At 37.3% G+C, this 26,319-nt stretch overlaps 1 protein-coding gene across 1 annotated transcript; it reads left to right on the top strand.

The window, feature by feature from the left end:
- The first annotated feature begins 206 nt into the window (after positions 1-206).
- Positions 207-10,256, top strand: Gzmk (granzyme K). Its single transcript, XM_076857698.1, has 5 exons — positions 207-267; positions 532-679; positions 6,224-6,374; positions 7,111-7,380; positions 10,092-10,256. Exons 1-5 carry the CDS (start codon positions 207-209, stop codon positions 10,254-10,256), a joined length of 795 nt encoding a protein of 264 aa, XP_076713813.1.
- The last annotated feature ends 16,063 nt before the right edge of the window (positions 10,257-26,319 follow it).

Raw genomic sequence — 26,319 nt, 5'->3', positions numbered from 1 at the left:
CTCCCCCAAAGCACTAAAAGTGCAAGCCTGAAACTCCCCAAACTGAAATGACACTTTTAATATTTAGGTGTGAAACATCTTACTTCTAGAGCTCTGTGGTGAGAAAATTAAAACTTGCAAGAACAAAATTCAGTCTTCAGAACCTTCTTTGTTCACCAACTGGAAGGAAGTATTTCATCTAGGCTTCTCAAATACAGGGCATTAAAATGACTAGGTATTCTTTGTCTCTGTTTTTCTTATTAGCTGGGACTCACCTGATTCCAGAGTGTAAGTATCTCCTATTCCTACCACATGCAAACATTGAGTGAATTTCTAGCAATTATATTGTTACATTATAGATAAACAGATTTTCACAATTCTTTCCCCCTGACACCATCCTATGTTTTATACTATTGTATATCAGTAAAATCACAATAACTACTAGGTAAAATTGCTACCTTTTAAACTTTGAAAATGTAGTGATTGTAATCAGAAGAATCATATGTAAATGCTTGGATCTTTTTTGTGAAATCTTTTGTTTTACTTTTGCAGATTTCAGTATGGAAATTATTGGAGGACAGGAAGTACCACCTCATTCCAGGCCCTTTATGGCCTCCATCCAGTACAATGGCTACCATACTTGTGGAGGAGTTCTGATCCATCCACAATGGGTGCTGACAGCAGCCCACTGCCACTCTCGGTGAGTCCCTCCACATTTCCATGTGCCTGTTTATCTTTCAAATTGGCTAGAAGAGAAGTTTGACTCTCCTGGGTGAGAGATCTGAACTGCCCTTAGCTTTTGTGATGGCTGACCAGCTGGTGGGGTTTTGGTGCCCTCCTGTACAACCATGTTTTCTGTCCTGGGTTTTCCTTTTGGAGATAATGGAAAGTTTGCTGCAAAACATATGGGTTTTTTTGGATGACATTCAGATTTCAGCTAAGTTATAATGTAAAACAACCATGACCTATGCAATGTTCCATATCTCTTCATCAGGCAAGATATTTTAGACAAATCCAAGTCCTCAATCTAATGCCTCAGGAACACAGCAATAATGGAAGCAGCAGTTTTCCTGGCCTCTCTAGACCATACTGCTCAGGGGAGATCAGAAAGCTAGCTTTCCCTGTCTTCTTCATCTTCCCCATTTTACAAGTGGGAATTAATAATCATGGTACAGTGGTTCCCTCCTTATCTGTGGGGGATATATTTCAAAATATCCCTCAGATGCCTGAAACCTCCAAAGATACTGAACCCTATATATAATTTTCTTCTATATATTCATACCTATGATAAAGTCAAATTTATAGATTAGGCATAGTAAGAGATTAACACAACAACTAAATAGAGAAATTATAACAATATACTATTTTAAAAGTCATTTAAAACTTATGAATTGCTTATTAAGTTTAAAATGTTAATTTTCTAGCAGTTGACCACAAGTAACTGAAACTGCAGAAAGCAAACCTGTATATCCATGAGGGGAGACAAACATACCCTGTTTCATGGGGTTTTGAGAATTAGATAGCACCAATTTAAGTATTTTCGCATGTTTGACACATTTAATAAGCACAAATCTATTACAGCCAATAATGTTAGTATGAGAAGTCTGATTTTCCAGTGGATGTTTGGACTCCTTAGTTACTCAGGCCTGTCACTTAAACCAGACATCTGGGGCCCGCAGTTTGGGAAAAACATCCATAAGAGGTAACAACTATCCTGTGTGTGGGAGGGTGGGGGGAATTTATAGAGGGTTTGTACAAAGAGAAAAATAGTGAGTTATTTTTCAGGGTTACTTAGAATGAAAGCTTTTCTGAAGACAGAGAATAACCTCCCAAAGTTCATTTCACACTAGGATTCTCTTGCTTTGGTTGATAAAGCTCAAAACCCATCTTAGGATGCTGCAATCATCACAGGAGGAAAAGCAGTAGAAAATTAATTTGGTATTTGTTATTTCATTTGTGTTTTGTTGTTTTGTTTTTTCTGATTGATTGCATGTTTGTTTCCTTATGTTTCTTCCCTGGATAAGCTGAGATAGAGCCTCCTCCTTCCTAAGAAGCTTTTCAGCCCTTCACATGGTTTGCTGCCATGGCTTGCTGTCTAGGCATCAGCTATGTCTAAACAGAATACTTGAACTGATTTGTTTCTCTTCATGCTTTGGGGTGTTGTCTGATGATCCCATGTTAATGGGGCTGTTTGAGCATAGAAGTTTTGAAGCCTGAAAACAGGAGAACTTCTGTTTTATTTCTAAATAGCAAGTCACTGATTTCCAGTTTCATGTGATTCCCTCATTTAAGTGGGGTTCTTGTCTTCATAAAACTCACCCCTATTACTTTTGTTCCTCTTTTCCTGACTCTTTTCCCCTTGGGACCAGTGAGGCAAAGAATGACTATTAATAAAAGCATGCACAACTTCAAACATACTTATGGTACATATTCAGATGGACTATAAGCTCTCCCCACTCAGAGCTTAACTTGTAAAAGTTCAACAAATTCTGGATGGAAAAAAGGAAACAAACTGGAGGATTTTTTGTTTTGTTTTGGTTTGGTTTTTGTTAAGCCTGAAACATGATGTGTGAAGAACCATAAAGTGCTATATTGAATGAATTTTCAGTTTTGACAAGTGGACTTAACTCAAGAGAAGTGAATTCTCAAATTTGGGGAGGGGGTAGATTATTTTTAAAAAATTAAGAAAGAGCGGAGAGAAATCCTGGAGTTTAAAAAAGATTGCTAAATATCATTTTAAATGGCTGGCTAGCTAGCATACAAAGAACTCCAAAATATGTAGATCAAGTTTCCTCTACAGGACACTTGGGTGTAAAAATGTAGGCAGATCAGTGCTTACAAAAATATTAAGGCTTATGAAATTCCAAATATTTATGAAATAGTTCAATAGTGGCTGCCCACAAATGTACTCACACGTATCCTGTGGGAATGGTTTACTAACCTTGAGCCTCCCTCTCAGCAAAATAGCAAAATGGGCCAAATCTGGGAGTTCTCTGTTCTTACCACCCTCCATTCAGCTCCTTCCTTAGTACCTGAGCCCCTAGTACCTGAGCCCCTTTATCAGTTTCCTGTCAAATATAAAAGGAAATGGGTAAAAGGTTTTCTGTATACGCTCATCTTCAGCATTTTAACTTACTAGCAACAAAACTCTCACCAGCTGTTGTCCACTGTCCTCCTAGGTATTCTGTAATGCCACCCTTCATTGCATGCTTCCCCATCTCTCACCTGCTCAGGATGTTATTAGGCAGAACCTTCTACAGGATCTTACTCCATATCAAACACTCAAGTCTCTCTCCCCAGTGAAATTACTTTGGCTTCCAATCAACTGACTCCTGATCCAGGCTGCCTGTGCAGCCTGGAGCCTCCACCTGATATCTATTTGTCAATTTGTCTGAACCTCAAATTCCTCATCATGAAGTGGAGAATCATCACCTACCTCATGGGGCTCTTGTGAGGCACTAGGGAAAATAGCACAGAACACAAGACCTTAATAGACATTATCAAGTATTATTATATCATTATCTATGCCTTCCATGACAATAATCAAGGGGCTAATCTGATGATCCGCTTGTATTCATGAGAGGAGACTGGGAAAATCTCAAGTCTCTGAAGCAAGAGAGACCTCCAAGACACGGGAACCCTGCCTTTGCTGCCAGGCCTCTGGAGTGGGTCTAAACATAAGTACTTCTCAGTATCATGACATGCTGACAGAGGAAATAAGAGGTTTGACAGGGCCTTGGCATGGCACTTAATGAGGAGTTGAGGAAAGAGCACTGGAATTGGAATCATAAAAGCTGGACTGGGGTCCTGATTCCCCCAGTTATGTAATGTGACACTTTAGAACAGTCAGAGAACACCCCTTTACTGGTGAGGAATATACCACTCAACAGTTTTAACAACTCCAAGAAAGGTATTGTTAGGATCAATTGAGACAGTGTTTCCACATTGTGAGCAGATGGTGAAAAAACATTGTTACAAGCAATACTATGGTTCTGCTCTATGTGTAATTCTGTTTCAGATAAGTTCAGGGTGGGATTCAGGAAGCTCCATTTTAAACAAACAGCTCCAGATGATTCTGATGCAGCTCTGAAGACCACTCTTGGAGAAATCCTAAACTGTTCAAATAAATGACACTTGTATTATTAGTTCTCCTCTATGTGAATTCCAGGTTTAGCTAAAAAAATGGAGTCCTACAACTCAAGCAATTTCAGGTATCCAACGGACAGAAAAACTGACCTTGTTGGACAGAGTCTACAGTTGAAACGTATCTAGAAATTGAAAGTTCAGAAAGCACAATGGTCTGCTTGGGTTGTTTTTGGTTTTAGCCTGTCCCAGTGGAGACAAAAAAAAATCAAAACATGTCCAAAGCAATAGCTAGTTAAGGAAATGAGTAAAATATGAAAGAAAACAAGAAATTTTCTTGAAAGCCCTCCCTTCATCAGAATCCATCTTCCACACTCGGGATTTGTCCTTCACAGCCTTCCTTGTATGAGTTGTTTATGCAGATACCCACTTTTCTGTGAGTGTTAATCCTGAGGATTTTATATCATCTTCCCCTCCAAAGTTCTGGGGTTAGTGGGTATGTTGAATTTGAATTTGAATCAGTCCTAAGAAATCCAATCTGTATCCTAAGAGAAATTTCATACCCATCCTGATTTTGCAATAGGCAAACTTTTCAACAAATAGAACTGGAATTCCCAAAATAAACTCTTTTGGTAGAAACCAAGAAGTGGTAATTCCAGGCAGTCACAGGTCTTACATGTACAAAATCCTTCCCACCAGAGTCATGTGCACATTCTCCCAACCTGAAACAGTCATTTCTTCCTTTGTCTGTATGTTTCGGTGCCCTTCTTAATTTTATGAATATTTAGCAATCTGTATGTATATGTGTTTTCACTGATTTATTTCTTGATCCCTTTTCAAATAGCAAAGAAATCAATGTATGCAAATGAATAAATATAATTATTTTTATAACCTTCCTTGTACCAAAACAGGATTTAAGATGGCTTCCAAAAAGATGCACATTGCAAGGGGCTGTATCTGTAGCATATCTGTAGCATACAAAGGCTCTGAGATGTTACCAAAAACTATTTTAAAATCATTTCCATTTTCACCAGTGGCTATAAATATAACTTTATAAAACATACAAGTAAATCAGAAACACTAGTATTAGAATTGTGTACAGATTTTTTTTTCAAAAAGCAAAAAAAAAAAAAAAACACCTTTGTTTCTTCATCTGACTCCCTGGCAGTACCCTATAAATCTCCACAATGGAATCACCAATTGCTACTAGATATCTTCATTTCAAATAGGCAAGTATTTCACCTTGATGAAAGTTTTTCTTTCTCATCCAAATCATGTTTCTAACTGCGAAGATAGGACTTTTGAGCATATTTGACTGCCATGTATTGGATCTCCTGATGCCTGAGATGAGATGTCAACATAGAAATGAACATGGATAGAGCTTAGTCTTTATCTTAATCATTTAAACACCTAATAATGGAAAGAGGGAAAACTTCTGGAAGCTGGGCTTGGTGGTGCATACCTGTAATCTCAGAAACTTGGAAGTCTAAGGCAGGAGAAGCACAAGTTCAAGGCTAGTCTTAGCAATTAAGTGAGCCCCTGTCTCAAAATAAAAAGAACTGAGAATGTAGTTCAGTGGTACAGGGATACTGGGTTCAATCTCCAGTATTGGGGTAAAAATTTCTATAGATGAATGATAGTGGTGGACAAACAGCTATATATACACATACACACATATTTTTATGTATAAATCATTTATATATTTTTGAATGGCTAAAATGAGATATTTTGATATATGCGTATATATTGGCACAATTAAAAAATCCCTTATTTTTTATGTTGGCATAAATTTCAAACCACAAACTCAAGATGTATAATGTCCTTCATTTTTACATAAATGAACACAATTTTATTGTTAACTTGCTCTAAGTTAATCAGGAACTCACTAGTTTTTTTCTCACAATCAGGTCCAAGTTCTGATATTCTTTAACAACGCTGGGGAATTGGACTAGAATGGGGTTGCAGGCATATCATTTGGCTCTTGACATCTTTCATTCATGATGGGATCTATTGATACCTCTGTTACTCTACCTAATCCTAAACAGGTTATATTGGAATATGTGCTTGGTTTTGTGTCTATGACTCTCTCTTGCCATCTCTGCTCCCCATCGGAGGATTTGGAAATCATTCTGTTACTGCCCTTCTCTGCTTTCTTTTATAGGTTGGTCAAAGGCCAATTTCCCACAGTGGTTTTAGGAGCACATTCTCTGTCAAAGAATGAGCCCTCCAAACAAACATTCGAGATTAAAAAATTCATACCATTTTCAAGACTTAGATCAAATTCTAAATCAAATGACATCATGCTAGTAAAGGTATGTATCATTGTCTGCATCAATTTCTCCAACATTCTTATACAGTATAGTTCAGTTAATTGAAGGATCTACAAGGAAGCACTCTGATAGTACCCTTCCCATATTTGAGGTAATCATGATAAATTCTGTAAGGACTCATGTTACTCTATTCATCACCTTAAAAGAATGGGTCAGGGATGCAGTTACATGAGGAAAGCCAATTCTGAATCTCCATATGTAAGAAAGGAACATCCCCACAAGCCCAAGGATTCACAATAAAAGCTTTTTCCCAAATGCTTTTCTCATGAACAATTGGAAAATCAACAGTCATTTATACAAGAGCCAACCAAGTGACTTCACGGACTCAGAAGTGAGTTACAGCTTAGTCTAGACCATACTTTGTCTAGTCCAAATTTGGTCTAGACCATACTCAAGGGTCCTATTCAGCAGAAAACAGCCCAGCCCTCAAAGTCATGACCCGCGAATGTTATTTCACAGAAATCCATCCAAGACAGGGCAAAGGCCACTTGCTTGAGACTGGGCAAAATTCCCTGAGCATCAGTAAATTCCACAGGGAATAGAAAGCATGTTCAGGAAAGTAACAACCACAAATACAGCTGCAGGCTACCACCAAAGTAGATTCAAGAAAAAGGGATGCCCTTCTAAGACAGAGGGACCACACAGTCAATGCACAGGCTAGTAGCAGAATACTGCTGGGAAAGAATGATAATCCATTCACCTTTTTTCTATCTGTCAGCTTCACAGGGCTGCAAACCTCAACAAGCATGTCCAATTGCTCCACCCAAGATCCAAAAACCATATTAGATCTGGCACCAAATGCCAGGTTACTGGTTGGGGAACCACTGACTCAAAAGTTTTCAGCATCTCTGATACCCTTCAGGAAGTCACTGTTACCATCATCGATCGAAAACTTTGTAACAGCCAAAGTTATTACAACCACAATCCTATTATAACCAAAGACATGATATGTGCAGGAGACACCAGAGGCAATAAGGATTCCTGCCAGGTAAGAGTCTCTCATTCAGACAGGCATCTCCAGAGTACTGCAGTCAAGACTATGTGCCTACTAGCACTGAGGAGAGGCCTGGAGAACACAAAGCCACACTTGTAGAAATGTACTCTTCATTTCTACCCTCTGTTCTTTCACATATGCCAGTTTGAATGGGAAGAACTTTCCCCAATGCTTAATAAACACTCATTAAATTGTTAATCAGGAAAGTAGACTGTATCTGACAATTTTTACAGGTGTTTTATCAGTTATTTCACTGCTGTGACTAAAAGATCTGACCAGAACAATTGTAGAGGAGGAAAAGTTTATTTGAGGGCTCATGGTTTCAGAGGTCTTAGTCCATAGAAGCCCATTACATTCCTCAGGGCTTGAGGTGAGGCTGAACATGGGAGACAGCGGTGGAGGGAAGCAGAATACATGTTGATCAGAAAGCAGAGAGAGAGATTCCACTCTCCAGATACAAAATATATATACCCCAAAGCCACACTGCCCCAATTCCCACCTCCAGCCACACCCTGCCACTTCAGTTAATCCCTATCAAGGGATTAATTCACTGATTGGGTTAAGACTTTCACAACCCAATCACTTATCCTCTGAACCTTTTTGCATTGTCTCACACATAAGCTTTTTGGGGACACCTCACATCCAAACCATAACAACAGGCCACTTATGAGGAGTGTTGGCATCCTGAGAACATCCATCAACCCTGAGGTCATAAGTGGTGATTAGAAGATGAAGATAACTCACCCCTCCACTTCAAAAGCAAAACAAACAAAAAATCTTTTAAATCAATCAATGTGGAGGTCTTATAAGACTCAAGTGCAAAATGCTCAAATATACAGTATGTGTTTCTTAAATAATATTGACTGTCTTAGTGTGCTTGGGCTGCTATAGCAACATAACTGTGAACACCCTGCAACATAACCTGAGTGGCTTATAAATAACAGAAATTTATTTTCACAGTCCTGGGGACTAGAAAGTCCAAACCAAGGTGCCATCAGATATGGGTTTGGTGAGGGCTGCTTTCTGCTTCCTAGATGTCTTATTTTCACTTTAACCACACATGGTAGAAGCAATAAAGGGTGTCTCTCAGGCCTCTTTTAAAAGGTCCTAATCCCATTCATGAGGGTTTCTGTTCCATGACCTATGACTTTCCAAAGACCCCGCTTCCTCATACTATCACTCTGAGGGGTGAGAATTTCAACATGTGAGTTTAAGGACCAGGGGAAGAGGCCATAAACATTGAGACCATCACACTGATTAACAAAAAGGAATAATACTCATTATATTTTTCAAAACCTTTTGTTTTTAAAATTGGTAAGAAGAAATTGGATACATGTTTACAGATGACTAATATGTAGCACAGATTATTAATTTTTAAAAAATTAGAATGCAACATTTGCCATTTTAATTATTATTAGATGGAAGGTTATGATGCTTTCAAAGATCCCATGTAGCTGTTCTACCATAAGAACATGAGCCTCCTAACCATGTAATCATGGCTGACCAGTGGATAAGGCCAAGCAGTTTTCCATGTGGCCACAGCCTAGGCTGAGACTGTTCTTCACATTTGAAAGCCAGCTCTTAGTCTAAAAGGCCACACCACCCTCTTTATAACTCCCACTTTTCCTGACAGAATTCAGTTGCATGTTTTGTTGTTAGAGTAAGTCCTCAAAAATAATTTTTTTCAGCAAGTGCATATATCCATAGTGCTATATTCAACCATGTGAGAAAACAAAAGAATAATGAAGAAGACAGTCCTTGCCATCTAGATATTTACCGCACTGTAACACTCTTTTCTGCTGGTCTCAATATTACCTGGATTTCAGGTCCATGAGCACCAAAATGAAATTCACAATTTAGAAAATTTATTTTATTTCAGTGGATTATTTCAAACTTCATGTCCACCCACCCACTCCTCAACAAATAAAACTCAATAGTCACTGATTATCAAGGAATATAGGTATACATTGACATAGTTGGAGAAAAAAGAGAGACATAGTGTAGACATAGAGGCAAAGTCATAATCATAGAAAAACAGAGACAAAGAGACAAAAACACAGTCCTAGAGAGATAAAGAACCTATACTGAGTAAGAGGCTATGTCAGGCAATTGCAGGGCTCAGAGAATCCAAATACTCAGATTAGAATATGTTGGGCAAGAATGTTTTATCTGATATAAGGAGGCTGACTCATAGTGGGGTAGGGAGGGGGAGCATGGGAGGAATAAATGAATTCTAGATAGGGCAGAAGAGTGGGAGGGGAAGAGAGGGGCAGGGGATTAGCAAGGATGGTGGAATGTGATGGACATCATTATCCAAAGTCAACGTATGAAGACACAAATTGGTGTCAACATACTTTATATACAACCAGAGATATGAAAAATTGTGCTGTGTAAGTGTAATAAGAATTGTAGGGGCTGGGGATGTGGCTCAAGCGGTAGTGTGCTTGCCTGGCATGCGTGCGGCCTGGGTTCGATCCTCAGCACCACATACAAATAGAGATGTTGTGTCCACCGAAAACTAAAAAAATAAATAAATATTAAAAAATTCTCTCTCTCTCTCAAAAGAAAAAGAACTGTAATGCATTCCACTGTCATTTTTTTAAAAAAATCAATTAAAAAAAAAAAGAATACGTTGGGCAGTCAACAATTGGTTTAAAAAAAAAAAAAAACTTCAATAGCTTCTCACCACATTTCCTTCTTTCCAGGGTGACTCAGGTGGCCCCTTGGTCTGCAAAGGTATCTTCCATGCCATTGCCTCTGGAGGTCACAAATGTGGCATTGCCAATAAGCCTGGAATCTACACCCTGTTAACTAAGAAATATCAGGCTTGGATCAAAAACAACCTTGCCCCACCTCGATTGAGATTGTAAATAATTTTCTTGGATCTTCCAGTTACTTGCTCTGTTTTGTCATGTGCTCACAGATCAACATTATCTTCAGATGTATGTGGATACAGGTACAAAAGCGCTAAGTTGGGGTACATTTCTGTACCTGGAAGACTTATTTTGTTAAGAAATTAAGCTCTTTTTCATGCACATCACTAATGTATTTTTCCATGCTGATTACATCCTAAATAAAATTTAGAAGATTCTTCATTTGTCTTTTATGGGTATGAAGTAATTTCCAAACCTATTACACCCACACTCCCCAAAGGACAATAAGGTAACTAAACAAGACAGTAATGCTACCACCTTAAACAGGTATATGTTGTGATTTTTGCTGAATTGTGCTAAATTATCCAGTGTTTTATAATTGTTGTAAGAATACTTAACATGAAATCTACCATTTTAACAGATTTTCAGTTGTACAATAGAGTATTATTAAATATAAGCACAATCATTTACAATAAATCTCCATAAGTTGTTCATCTTGTGAAACTGAAACTTTACACCAGGTGAATAACAATTCCTCATTTTCCTCACCCTCAGTCCCTGGCAACCATTATTCTACTTTAAGCATTTATGAGTTTGGTTATCCTAAGTTGTATTTTTAAAATCATAAATAGTAAATACAAATACCCAACTCAAGAAATATCAGTATACTCTAGGTCCATGTATGACTGCACATATGGTGCCATTCTACATCATGTACAACCAGAGAAATGAAAATTTGTGCTCAATTTGTGTAAAATGAACTGAAATGCATTCTGCTGTCATATATAACTATCTAGAACAAATTTTAAAAATTTTTTAAAAATTTTAAAAATCAAGTTTTATACAAATATTTGAATAGTATTATTTATGTCACATTTTGTTCCAGAAAGTGTTAATGCAATGTACAAAAATACCTGCAACAAAATAAAATGTAGACTTAAAAATAAATTGGTAAAAAAAATTGGCAACAATATTGGGGCAAAGGGGAAATGAGAGTATGAAAGAGGAGAGGAAGGCAGAAATGCTCATATGGCACTCAGAGTGCAATTAAGTTTCTTCCTATACATTTGTTAGCAAGATTCACATTTGGTTCTATGCTTTAGCCAGTGCAAAAATGAAGAATACAATCAGCTATGTGAATTATGGTATCCAGAACAAAATAAAGTGTTTGCCAAGAAGTATGGCCTCTGATGCTAGAATTGAGACTAGAGAGAACTTTCTCCCATGGTCCTTCTAAGAAGGACATTGGGATTAATGTATGCATCATTAAAATATCACATGGTTCCCTATAATATGTACAACTTTTATGTTCAATTTTAAATTAGTACAGAATAATATTTTAAAAAGGAAATTGCTGTGTTTCCCATATCCCTCCCACCGGCACCAGAATTCCCTGACATCCAGATTGCCTTGACCTTCTGTTCAGAAATTAAGATCGAATAGTCTTGAGGTGGGCCTAAAAATCTGCATTGTTTAAAAATAACTCCATTGGAACTTTAGATAGGGCAAAGGGGAGAGAGGGGATGGGAGAGGGCAAGGGATAGGAAAGATGGTGGAATGAGAGGGACATCGTTACCCTAAGTACATGTATGAAGACACGAATGGTGTGACTCTGCTTTGTGTACAACTAGACATGAAAAATTGTGCTCTGTATGTGTACTATGAATTGAAATGCATTCTGCTGTATGTATAACAAATTCGAATAAATAAATTTTTTAAAAAGAGAAAAAAAATAACTCCATTGATCTTAAGTCAGGGAACAGAAGATGGTGGAGTAGAAAGAAGCTACATTCCAAGCTGTGCTGTAACTCAGAACCAAAACAGCAGGCATACAGCTTCTCAGCGAGGTGATGAAAGAGGGATTTCACTAAAATTAAATTAAAAAGTGGTTTAGGGACTCTGAAATTTGGGTACAATAAGCAAAGAAGAAAGAATACATCAAAGCCAATGTGGCTGCCTCACAGGCACTGCTGGTGCAGATTCACCACAAACAAAGGGAGGAGGAACAGATTTAATATGGAAAAGCCTGAGATCAAAAATTCTGCCTAATATTAGCTGATCCAGATGCAGCACCGTGCCCTGGTCTGTCGGGAGCTGCCACAAAGGAACCAAACGCCCTTTAATCTTGAGCGATGAGAATGTAGAGATGTGGCAAGTCAGCCATGGGCTGTGTGTGTGTGAACTATGAGCAGTGAGCACACGAAGTGGACTGAACTGACATCCCCCCTCTGTTTGGGCGGGCCTCACTCTGGTCTTTTCACTCCATCTGCCGTGACCCTCATACAACTCGAGATGGGCGTGGCCTTCCTAAATGTCAGTCAATCTGCTGACAGCACACATCACTAGCTAGACTCAACCTCCCTGAAACCTGACCCCTTGCCTTATTTGAATGGTTTCTCCCCAAGAAAAGGGTTCAGCATGTGCTTCTCTTTCCCTCTCTTTCCATGGACCCCTGAGGTCAGAGGGGCCGTCACAGACCCAAAGAAAAAGGTATTTCTCTGTCTCTGTGTGATTATTTCATGCCAGCCCAGGTCACCTGGAGTGACCTGAAGTGTTTAGTAATGGGACGAGACATTGGTATTTGAACACTGTGCTCTATATCTCAACTGACTGCAGAGAGCTGAGGCCCACAAATCAAGTCACAGCAGCAACTGAGAAACTCAGAAGATCAGAAAGAAAAAAAAAAAAAACTGCCACACTATCCAGGCAGGCAGGCAGACATCTAGAGTGTGACCTAGGCTGTGCCTGGTGAAACAGGCACTGAATAGACTGTACCCAGGAGGATTTAAGTTGGGAGGGGAAAGAGGAGCCTAACTTGCTTCTCCTTGTATCTGGTGGCTCACATAATCAGCTGAAGTGACCAGAATCTGAGCAGGTGGAGGAACTAAGTGTGGGAAGGCTGTGCTCCTGGACTACACTGAGTGGAGGATCAGCCAGGCCTCCCCCCACACAACTGAGTTTCTTGAAAGACTCCTGAGAACCAGACCTGCATCAGAAATTGGCTCCTGTCTAGCCCTAGGGCTGGGTCGATTTAATCTCTCCAAAGCAGGCACCACCCAAAAAAAAGCCCCTGAGGCCTGATTAGACCTAAGCCCCACCAGCTGGAACTCCCCTCACAGAATGCTGCAGAAGCCAATTGACAGTATGCCCTAACCCATCCCACCTCATAATGGTAAGAAGGGAAGCTGAGTCTTATATCAAACAGCTTCAGTCTTAGGCCACTCCAACTGGCAGCTCAGAGAACAAAACAAAAACAGGAAGAGGTTAACAATCCCCACCCTTTGTTCTATCAGTACATAACTTAAGAAGAATGGAAAGAAAAACTTGGTGGTCACATAGACAGTGACCACCCAATATAGTCAACTATTTTGACCATCTCAGTGGAGTGGTTCCTTCATTCTCAAGTCAAGTCACAGCAGTAACTGTGTACACTAAGATTTTTTTTTTATTCTTTCCATGTGAGCTTGCACACACATGTGAATTCTTGCTGTGCAGATTGGTTCAGGTACATAGATAGACTTATTTGCTTCTTATTCTCTCATTTTTAGCATTTTTAATGTAATTATTTTTCTTACCATTTATTTTCCTAGCATTTATTTCTCTTGTTCTTATCTTCTGGCAATGACCAAATTTTATTGTTCTCTCTCTCCCCTACTACTTTGCTTCCTCTATTTTTCCCCTCCTTCTGCATAAACATCAGAATCTCTTCTGCATTCTCTCTGTTCACTTCTTGATATTGTAAACTCTTTTCTAACTTCCTAACACATTTTCTTTTCCCCTAATTAACTGTGCTTTTTTTGCTACCTTCCAGAAGTAATTGGTTCATATAACTCCTGCCCCCCACCATTAATGCTAAAACAATCATTACTGCTGTGGATGATACAGTTAACACCTGCTGTTTGCTTCAAAGCCAGATCTAGTTAGTTCCTGGTTATTGTTTTTATTGTTGACAATTGCTGAACCCACCATTCCTGTTTATTGGTGGTAATTAATGTTGAAGACGTCACAGTAGGAACTGGGTATTTACTTTAATGCTGCGCATTGTTTGCAACAGTTGCTACTGTTGTTTATTTTGCTCCATTCTGTAAGATTCTGGGAACCTACAGAGACACTAAAAGTTTACAGGTTAGAGACTCTGTGGATGAACTAAACATTTCCTGACATTACTGAAACTCAAAGAAGTGAGGAGACAAAAACCCCAACCAACACAAGGACCCAAGGAGAAACCATCAGATGTCACCCCTTGGCATCTACTCATACATAAAAACTAGAGAAAAGTCCCAGAACAAATAAGATAATTTCACACAAACGGACATATGCCAAAAAAAAAAAAAAGTAGGGAAATCCACCTCAACTGATGCACAAGTTCAAGACCTCTGAAAACATGAGGAAAGAGAAAAACAAATATTCCCCCCAAATCCACAATCCCCCAATAAATGATCTGACTGATATAGAGGGAGATGAAAAACCAAAAAAAAATATATTACTTAAAAATTGATTATCAAAATGTTCAATGAATTATAAAAAGATATAAGAAAGGAATTAAGAGAGCAATTACAGGAGATGAAAGATCACTTTAATAAAGAGACAGAAATAGTGAAAAGAAGTACTTCTAGAAATGAAAGACATACTGAAATGAAAATCTCACTTGAAGACACCATTAGCAGATTAGAATATGTAAAAACTAGAACCTCAGCCCTTGAAGACAGAATATCAGGCCCTGAAGACAGGGTATATGATCTTGAGTACACAGAACGCAATATAGAGGGGAAAATATAGCATAAGACCATAATATACAAGAACTCTGGGACATTAAAATACTAAACTGAGAATTATTGGGATAAAAGAGAATATGAAGATACAAACTAAAGGCATAAAGAATATTTTCAATGAAATATTTACAGAAAATTTCTTTATCAGAAAGGAGATAGACATCCATATACAGGAAGTTTACAGGGCCCCAAACAAACCTGGTCAAATGAAAAGTTTGCCAAGACATATTCAAAATGCTTAAGATAGAAAATAAGGAAAGAATATTAAAGCCACAAGAGAGAAACATAAGGTCACATTTACAGTTAAACCTATAAGGCTCACTCCTGATTTCTCAGTTCAGACTCTAATATCAAGGAGGTCCTGGAATAAGATATTCCAAGTCCTAACAACTGCCAACCAAGGCTACTATACCCAACAAAGCTCAGTTTTAAATTCGAGAGGGAAATAAAAATGTTCCATGACAAGAATAAACTAAAAGAATTCATTGGGCTGGGGTTGTGGCTCAGAGGTAAAGTGCTCACCTAGCACAAGTGAGGCACTGGGTTCGATCTTCAGCACCACATAAAGTAAAATAAAGACATTTGTCCACCTGTAACTAAAAAAAATAAAAATATTTTTAAAAAAAAGAATTCATGAGTACAGCACTACAAAGAATACTCAAAGATAAGCTGCACACAGAGGAACTAGAAAACAATTCCCAAAGCTCCCAAACAGAGGAAGTTCAACAAAAGAATAATCCACTAATGAGAATCAAGACAGGATAAAATGCAGCAAAAATTAAAAAAAAAAAAAAGGCAGGAAACCACAAACACATATTCATGCTAATGCTGAATGTTAATGGTTTCAACTCCCCAATTAAATGACACATAATAGCAGAATGGATCAAAACAAGATCCAACTATATGTGATTTACAAGAGATTCATATTATAGGCAAAAACATTCACAGGCTGAAGGTAAATAAATATGGTCAAAAAAAAGCTGGAGTAGCTACTCTTATATTGGACAAAGCAGATTTCAAGCAAAAATTAGTCAAAAGAGACAAAGAAGGCCACTGTATCCTACTAAAGTGCAAAAATCCAACAAGAAGATACAATGAAAGTAAACATTTATGCCCCAAAGATCAATGCACCCAATTACATAGAAAAAAATACTCCTTGACATTAAATCCCACATTAAATCCCTTGACATTATGACACAATAACATTCAAGGATTTCAATACACCTTTATCACCAATAGACAGGTCTTCAAAACATAAAATCAATAAAGATATCTCTGACCTAAACAACACTATTAATCACAGGGATTTAATGAATATCTATTGAATTGTCTACACCAAAACAGCTGAATTTACCTTCTTCTCAACTGAACATGGAACTTTTTTCAAAATAGATCCTATTCTAGGCCACAAAGTAAATCTTGGCAAATACAAAAAAATAAAGATAAAAGCCCAAGTATCCTATCAGATCATAATTGAATGAAACTAGAAATCTACAACAAGAAAAATAATAGAAACCACGTAATACATGGAAATTGAACAATACTCTCTTAAATGAGTAATGGATAAAAGAAGAAATGAGAAAAGAAATTCTTAGAAATGAATGAGAACAGAGATACAATATATCAAAATCTCTGGAACACTATGAAAGCAGTTCTAAGAGGAAAATTTATAACACTAAGTGCCTACATTAAAAAATTAGACTGATCCCAAATAAATAAGATTATGCTCCACATCAAGTCCTTAGAAAAAGATGAACTAACTAACCCCAAAGCCAACAGAAGACAGGAAATAATTAAGATCAGATCCAAAATCAATGAAATTGAGAATAAGAAAATAATACACAGGATCAATGCAATGAAGAGTTGGTTCTTTGAAAAGATAAATAAGATTTATAAACCCTTTAGTCAAACTAACCAAAAGAAAGTTTAGAAGACCCAAATTAATAAGATCAGAGGTGGAAAAGGAGATATCATCACAGACTCTTAAGAAATTCAGAAGATTATCAGAACCTAGTTTGAAAATTTATACTCTAATAAACTGGAAAATCTGGAAGACATTGACAAATTTCTAAACACTATGACCTGCCCAAATTGAATCAGGAAGATATAGAAAACTTAAACAGACCAATATCAAATAATGAAATTGAAACAGCAATCAAAAGCCTTCCAAAAGAGAAAATCCCAGGACCAGATGAATTCTCAGCTGATTTCTACCAATCTTTTATAAAAGAAATAATACCAGTCATTCTCAAATTATCTCATGATATTGAAAGGAAAGAAACACTCACAAATACATTTTATGAAGCCAGTATAACCCTGATATCAGAACCAGACAAAGACACCTCAATGAAAGAAAACCATGGACCAATATATCTGATGAACATAGATGTAAACATCTTTAATAAAATGTTATCAAACCACATCCCAAAATGTATCAAACCAACACCATGATCAAGTGGATTTCATTCCTGGGATGCAAGGTGGGTTCAACATATGCAAAACAATAAATATAATTCACAACTTAAATAGAATTAAGGACCAGAATTACCTAATCACCTCAAAAATAGATGCAGAAAAGGCCTCTGATAAAAAAAAAAAAATACCCATTTGTGTTAAAAATGCTGGAGAAAGGGCTGGAGATATAGCTCAGTTGGTAGAGTGCTTGCCTTGCATGCACAAGGCCCTGGGTTCACACACACACACACACACACACACACACACGCTGGAGAAGCTAGGGAACAAAGGAATTTACTTCAATGTCATAAAAGCCATTTATGCCACACCCAAAGACAACACCATACTAACTGAAGAAAAACTAAAAATATTTTCTCTAAAATCAGAAAAAAGACAAGGCTGTCCACTCTCATAACTCCTTATTCAATGTAGCCCGTGAAACATTATCCAGAGTGATTAAGCAAGAAAAGGAACTCAATGGGTTACAATTAGGAAATGAAGAAATCAGACTATCTCTGTTTGCCAATGATATGATCCTAATTTAGACAAAAAAAACTCCACCAAGAGACTTTTAGAGCTTATAAACGAGTTTAGCAAAGTAGCCCAAAGTAGCATGATACAAGACCAACACCTATAAATCAATAGCTTTCCTATACTCCAACAGTGATTTAGCTAAGAAAGGAATCAGGAAAACCATATATATATGGAATTAATCTAACCAAGGAGGGAAAAAAGCTCTACAGTGAAAATTATAGAACACTGAAGAAAGAAACTGAAGAAGACCTTAGGAACTGGTCTTCTTGGATACACAGAATCCTATCCAAGAAGGATAGGATAGGCAGAATCAACATTGTCAAAATGGCCATATTGCCAAAAGCAATATACAGATTCAATGCAATTCCCATCAAAATACCAATGATATTCTTCACAGAATTGGGAAAAACAATTCTTAAATTCATTTGAAAGAATAAGCGACCCAGAATAGAAAAAAACAACACTAAGCAAGGAAAGCAAAGTAGTAGGTATCACAATATCTAATCTGAAATTACACTATAGAGCTGTAGTAATAAAAACAATATGGCATGAGCATAAGAATATACATGAAGACCAGTGACACAGAATACAAGGCACAGAAAAATCCACATACCTACAGCCATCTGATATTTGACAAAGATGCCAAAAATATATTTGAAGGAAAGACAGTTTTTTCAACAAATGATGCTGGGAAAACTGGATCACTGCATGTAGAAAAATGAAACTAGATCCCTCTCTCCCCCTGTACAAAACTGGATCGAAATGGATCAAAGACTTAAGAATTAGACCAACAACATTACAACTGCTAGGAGAAAAATTTATTGTATAGATGCTGGCACTGATTTCCTTAACAAGGCCCCCAAAGCACAAGAAATAAAACCAAAAATCAATGAGTGGGATGCCATCAAACTAGAAATCTTCTGCACAGCAAAGGAAATGATTAAGAGCATGAAGAGAGAGTCTACAGAATGGAAGAAAATCTTGGCCAGTTTCTCCTCCACCAGGGCATTGAAATATACAAAGAACTTAACAAAATGTACAAAGAACTTAATACCAAAAACCAAATAACTCAATCAATAAATGGGCATAAGAACTAAATAGAAACTTCTCAAAAGAAGAAACACAAATTACCAACAAGTATATGAAAAATTTTCAACATCTTTAGCAATCAGGGACTTTGCAAATCAAAACTACACTAAGATTTCATCTTATTCCAGTCAGAAAGGCAATAATCAAGAATAAAAATAATAATAAATTCTGGTGAGGTTGTGGGGAAAAGAGTACACTTGTACATTGTTGGTGGGACTGCTGACCAATACAACCACTCTGAAAAGCAATATGTAGATTCCTCAAAAAAACTAAGGATGGAACCACCATATGACCCAACTATCCCACTCCTTGATATTTTCTCAAAAGATCTAAAATTGGCATACTTCAGCAATGTAGCCACCTCATGTTTATAGCAGCACAGTTCACAATAGCTACATTATGACATCGACCCAGATGCCTGTCAATAGAAGAATGGATTAAGAAATACACACACACACACACACACACACACACACACACACACCACAATGGAATTCTACTCAGCCAGCCATTAAAAAGAATGAAATTATGGCATTTGCTGGTAAATGAATGGAAATGGAGAATCTCTGCTAAGTTAAATAAGCCAAACTCAAAGGTCAAATGTTTTCTCTCATATACAGAAACTAGAGTAAAATAAAAGAAAGGGGTAGGGAAGGACAGGATGATTAAAGAACCAATCAAATATAAATTAATAGCTGAGTGAAAGGATGTCTAGTAGAGTAGAGGAAGGAAAGGGGGAAAGAGAAGGGAGGGAAGGAGGGAAAATGGCGGGGATCATGAACTGAAATCAATTTCCATGCATGTATGGGTTTCTCAGGATGAACCCAACTACTACATATAACTATAAAGCTCTAATTAAAAAAAAAAAGTAACAGTTGATTCTGATAACAGGCAAATCTTGAAAGCCACTGACAATGAGGATCCTTAATAACATCTTACAATAAAAAAACAAACAATATGTGTTAAAGGATTTCTTTTTTGAAATAAAACCTGCACTGTGAACTGATGACATAAGACCACAGAGCAACTCAAGTGAGATCACTGGAGGATCTGAGCTGTCTTGGACCATCATCATTCAGTGATCAGAGTAGCAACAATTTCTAATTGGGTGGGGGAAGGCAGTAGGGAATAAGATTTCTCTTCCTTCAACAGTCAAAAGCCAAAAGAGTAAACCCAGCTTCCATATTTAATTTGGGTTTTAGGGGATAAACAGTGCTTGTTTCCAGGTGATGTTATCAAGTTCACTTATGTACATATAGAAATGGATGATTTTGTTTGCTTATTTTTTGATGGTTTTTAGAAACCATTAATCAGCACTATAATGTACTATGAGTAATTAGGGAAATGCGAGCACTGAGAAAAAATACTCTAACAAGAATTAAAGAATTGCTTTAATAATAAAGTAGGATAAGTTTTTAAAATATTCTATCTTGTATCATTATGATTCATTAAAAATACTATGAAAAATACAGATTATGAAATTTTAGACTATATTTTATAAGTAAAGAAAGTGAAAAACTGTAGATTAGCTGGGCTTACCAGTAAAAACAAATAAAAATAACTCTTTATCTCTTTCCTCTAAATTTCAAATCCATGAAACATCATAAGAGGTCTATAACGAAAAGGACTGTTGAGATTGCCCTGATCCAATTGAGGAATATCCTGAAAAGTCGTCCTTAAAACCTGAGAACTGGTTTTTATTTTACACTCTATGTTGTTAACATACAATAGTCAAACCCTAGAAGATTGTCAGAAAGGAGACTTCTTTCAACAGCTATGGCAGCACTGGCAACTCTGAAATGGCAGGATAGACAGTATATTTTGACAAGCAGCTGATGATGGATCCCACAACTGAAATGCATCTCTCATCCTTTCAGAGAAGTGGTATTTTGTTGAATATACCATTACCAACACAGCCTAAAGAAATATAGTATTTACTTTGGTATTTTAATTCAAAGAGTTCTGTGTTTGAGAGTTCAGTTGATTCCACCTGTGACCCCAAAAGGAAGTTGGGATTCAAACTGAGGCAAATACTCAGATCTCAAACTACAAAGATTTTAGAGGAAAATGACTTATCATTCTGAGTTATCCCATTTTCTATCTTCTTTGTGGCTGTGGAGACAGTGCATTTGCCTCCCTCATAGATATTAAGAAAGGCTTCATGCTTTATCTTATGCCTGTACTTTTAATAAAGTGACAGTACTAATCCAAAATATAATACATGAAATAAATCAACATTCATTCAGATAAACCAGTCTCCCAAGTGGCAAAATTAATTAGTTCTCCTTCTCACTTATAGCCTTTATATATCTCATTTCACTCTGAAATGATAAGAAAAGCAGGGCTTCCAGCCTGATTGCTTTAAGAACTCTTGATTAAGAGGATAGTTCTAGGTCAATCAAAGAAAATCTTCCTTTTTGATTAAGCTCATATTTTAGGAAACAGTATAAGTATGGGCTGAATTGTGCCCCCCATCCAAATGCATATGTTGAAGTTCTAACCTTCAGTGTGACTGTATTTGGAGGTGGGATCTGTAAGGAAGTATTTAAGGTGAAATAAAATCAAAGAGTAAGACGCTGAGTCAATGAGATCAATGAATTATTGGAAGTAACACCAGAAAACTCATTCTCCCCCTCTGTTATGTAAAGAAAGAGAGAAGTTAACCTTTTACAAGCCAGGAAGGCCAGCACCTTGATCTTAGCCTGCCCAGACTCCAGAACTGTGGTAAATGAAGCTCACTTTTAAGCCACCCAATCTGCAGAATTTTCCAAAACCAGCCAAAGCCAACTACAACAAACACATGTGAGGATAAAGAAGATCTGGTGCTCAACCTGCCCCAGGGAAATGGACCCAGATGTCTCCAAACAATGACACCAAGAAGCTATGCATGTGTCATCCGATGAGCTATGAGTACCCAGGGCATCCTGGATGAACAACAGTTGGGCTCCTAGTATCTTGAATGACTCAGCCCTGCTTTTAAGTTTTCACACATTGACTTCCTGTTGACAAAACAGGATCTACTGTTGATTTCTTCAGTTTTTTTTGCTGACTCCCATCAATCAATTCTAGATTGGCAAATGTTCCTCATTACCTCTCCTGCTATCCTGGGAAAGGATCCCACTCATTTTTCACTTTTAACTATGAACAACTGTATAACAAAGTGTTAGGATCAGCATGTGAAGTTTACATTGCAGGTTCTCCTGAGAATTTAGAAAAAGTAGAACAAAACTATCCTCCGAGAGCTAAAAATTGAACTCCCTATAAACCGGATCAGAGCAGAGACACATAATATCATTCTGAAGAGACATGGAGGTTCCTGAGCCTGTGAGCCTCGCTGTCATTGGCTTGAAAGCTCACAAATCTCAGGCCAAAGTGCCCCTCAGGACAGGAGGAGCATTCCAAGGGTGCAGGAAGAAGTCAGCACAGGGAGGACACCTGCCCGGGGAGGAGGGAGGTTACCCCAGCCAGGGTTCCCGTCCTATGGCAAGCCCATCTTTGTTTTAGCCTGACTGCATCAGACACTCACCCTCCTTATCTAGTCATTTCTAATTCCATGCACCCTAGCTAACTTCTATGAGCATTTTCCTCCTGTGACAGTTTCTCATTGAAAGTTAATAAACATTTTGATTCTTTTACATCTATGACTGTTTTACCTCTACGTTGGGGAAATTCACATTTCTTTTTGAGAGATGAATCCACTTTTAATATGCTGAGAAAAAAAATCAAATTTCAATCCCTTCAGTATTGAAAGTCAAATCCTGAACCCCGATCAATTCACCAAGATCATGAATACTTGATTACATGAATCCCAGGAGGTTTTTCAAGAGATTGACAGTCTACTTTTCCCTTAGGGAGTATCCTAGCATTCTTTCTTTGGTGTCTATGCATAAATGTTCCTATTAGTCCTCTAATTATCTAGTAACTCAAAAGAAACAGCACAATCCTTTAGCTGTGGTGTATTTGGCTGACTCGGTAGTGGAAACTCCGGGTTTGCTACTCATTCATCTTCTCTTTTTCCTCGTAACAAAAATCTAGTCTTATTTGGGGTCACAAATAAATACCACCAAAAGATAGTATTTTCTAGCCTCTCTCACTGCCACTGTGGTCAATTGGAGAACTAAATGGCTGGGGGCTTCTAGAAAGCTTCTTTAAGGAGAGATGATTCAGCAGAAAGTAGTGCCATTTTCCTTTTCCTCCTTCCTACTATCTGGATTACAGATGTGATAGTCAGACCTCCAGCAATAATGCTGAACCATGAGACAAATTTGAGTAAGAGCCAAGTACTAGTGAAAGAGAAGGAGCCTGATAACTAAGGCACCTTCATGCTAATCCCTTACTCTGTACTAAGGGACTTCTTTTACATAATATGTGTGTGTGTGTGTGTGTGTGTGTGTGTGTGTGTGTGTGTGTGTATCTCCAAACAACAGTGAATGAAAAAATATATATATATATGTATATATATACATATATTTATTTAAATATTATATATATATATTTTTTTCATTCACTGTTGTTTGGAGTTTTCTGTTATATGCCAGTCCTTCCTTATTTGAGATTTTATTTACCATGGTTCCATTTAGCCATGGTCAATCATAGTCTGAAAATATTAAAATGAAAATTTCAGGAATAAATATTCCATACGTTTTAAAGTGAATGTTGTTCTGAGTTGTGTGATGAAATCTCACAGTTCCATTCTTTCTTGCCCAGGACATGAATAATCCCTTTGATCAGCATTTCCAACTTGTATATGCTACCTTCCTGGTAGTCACTTGGTAGCTGTGTCCAATCAACTATTGATTTTGCTCATATTACAGTGCTTGCATCCAAAGAAGCCTTATTTTACTTAATAATGGCCCCAAAGCACATTATTAAAATAAAAAATGCTGGCGGGGCTGGGGCTGTATGTAGCTCAGTGGTAGAGCACTTGCCTAGCATGTGTGAGGCACTGGGTTTGATCCTTAGCACCACATTAAAATAAATGAATAAAGCAAAATACTTATTTTTTTAAATGATACTGGCAGTTTGAATGTATCAAAGAAAGGCCATAAGATGCTTCCTTTAAATGGAAAGGTGTAAATTCACCTTAAGGAAAGTTCTCGCCTTAATGAGGCTGCTGAGATCTACAGTAAGAACAAGCACTCTGTGAAGCTGTGACAAAGGAGAAAGAAATCCATACTGGTTTTGTTGTCCCCCCACCCCCAGCAAACTGCAAGAGTTACAGCCACAGTGCATGGTAAATACTTAGTTAAGATGAAAAAACACCCAGCTATAATTACTCTCTGTGATTTCAGGCATCCATTGGAGTTCTTGGAATATGTTTCTCAGGGATAAGGGTGACTACTGTATACATCTCTACCTGATCCTAACACTAAAATCAGAAACCTAAAATTTTTGTCTTTTAGGTATGTTTCAAACAGTGACAACATTTATGTCCTAATGCCCAATTCCTCCCAAATCCTAAATGACTTTAACTTTCCACCTTGACTTATTTAAACAAGAATTGATTCCAAAAAAATAATATTTACATGTTGTTTAATCAATAAGCCATCTTCCCAAGATGATGGAATGAGACGGACATCATTACCCTAGGTACATATAAAATTGTATGTATGGTGAGTCTCTAACTGTGTACAACTAGAGAATTGAAAGGTTGTGCTCCATTTGTGTATGATGAATTGAAATGCATTCTGCCATCATGTACAACTAAGTAGAACAAATAAAAAGTAAATAAATATAGTTTTTTTTTTTAAAAAAAAAAGAAAGAAAATAAGCCATCCTCCCTCACTGCTCCATCTGTGGCTTCACATGAAGAAAGTACCAGGTCTACCTGAGAGAATAATTTTATCCTAATCACATACTGCTGTAAAGCAAACATTTTTGTTCCTATTATAAAAATAAAAAATGGCAGTTAGCAATCTGCAGTATTTCTTCCTTTTGTGCATATTTTGTGGATCTTTTAGGACTGTTTTTTTGTAAAGTTCCATGAAAGTAATGTTTTCTGGCATTTGAGGTTATTATTTGTTTTATTATTTCACAATCATTTGAAATAATATGGCAGTTTTTCCATTCAAAGTACAAAAGTAACTCTATTGGAAGGTAGTAGGATGCAGTGATATTCTGAAAGTTGTTTCATAAGAAATCGAACCAATCCCACACGTGTTCAGACCAATAAACAGCACAAAGAGTGACCATGGTAACAATTAATCCAAACAGACTCCAGGATTCCCACTATTTAGCATCCAGAGACAGACAGACAGAGATTCATTCATTCATTTACTGAGTCAACAAGCACTTACCAAGAACTTCTATCTGCTGATCACTGTAGGGTCTGAGAAGAAAAGAGACAACTTGTCCTAAAGGAATGCATGGTCCTGACATGTCCACATGGACATGCAAATAAACAAAGTTGTTTTGCTTCAATTTTTTTTATAATGGAGATAAACAATATTATACTGGAGACATGTACATGAAACGGACCCTTATTCAAGTAGAAATCATTCCTGGAGGACAAACAATTTGCCCTATGAGAAAAAGGCCTAATTCAACAATATCCAAGGTAGAGAAAGGGAAACACTGAGATCACTGGGTTCACTACTCACCTCTGATCAGATAAAAGCAAACAAGAGCTACACAATTGCTGTAGTAAAATCATATTAATAAATTTGAGTATGTTAACTCCTTTTAAGAACTCAACTCTCTCCCCCATCGACCCTCCATTATAGAGACATCTGAGGCTAAGCAACAGGAACAGCAGAAGTGTCTCAGGAGGAGACACTCATCAAGGATGATTCAGCTTTTTCCATGAATCAAGAATAATGATTCATCTGAACTTGGTAAAACTTTGAGGGCTGGAGGATCAAAAGAACATGTGAACCTCATAACTTGACATTGGAACTCTAGGGTGTACCCATCCCAAACTTTGTCTTGTATGCAATATCTGTTTTCTTAATCATTAAAAACAGAACAAAACCCACAGAGTGGGCTGAGGTTTTGGTTTCCATGGGCCTCCATCTGCCTCACCTAACAGTGGGGCTTGGGCTATCAGTCTCCTTATTTGCATAGTAAGATCTAACCATGTTAATCTGAATTAATTACAGGTTTGAGTTGGTCAGACTCAGTAGTATTTACCCACAAGACTATTACTAAACAATTACTCCACAAGATCTGGAACCCATATCTGTTTTGGAACCACTTAACACTGAACCTCATAA

This window comes from Callospermophilus lateralis, chromosome 5 (assembly GCF_048772815.1).
Source record: "Callospermophilus lateralis isolate mCalLat2 chromosome 5, mCalLat2.hap1, whole genome shotgun sequence".
Taxonomy (NCBI): domain Eukaryota; kingdom Metazoa; phylum Chordata; class Mammalia; order Rodentia; family Sciuridae; genus Callospermophilus; species Callospermophilus lateralis.
Note: the sequence above shows the minus strand (reverse complement) of the source record. Positions and strands in the feature narration are given on the sequence as shown.

Bases quoted from the DNA above. Each gene is read 5' to 3' on its own strand.
- Gzmk (XM_076857698.1), top strand. From the start codon at position 207: ATGACTAGGTATTCTTTGTCTCTGTTTTTCTTATTAGCTGGGACTCAC. The intron at 268-531 runs GTAAGTATCTCC...TTACTTTTGCAG, and splicing joins GACTCACCTGATTCCAGAGT to ATTTCAGTATGGAAATTATT. The intron at 7,381-10,091 runs GTAAGAGTCTCT...CCTTCTTTCCAG, and splicing joins GCAATAAGGATTCCTGCCAG to GGTGACTCAGGTGGCCCCTT.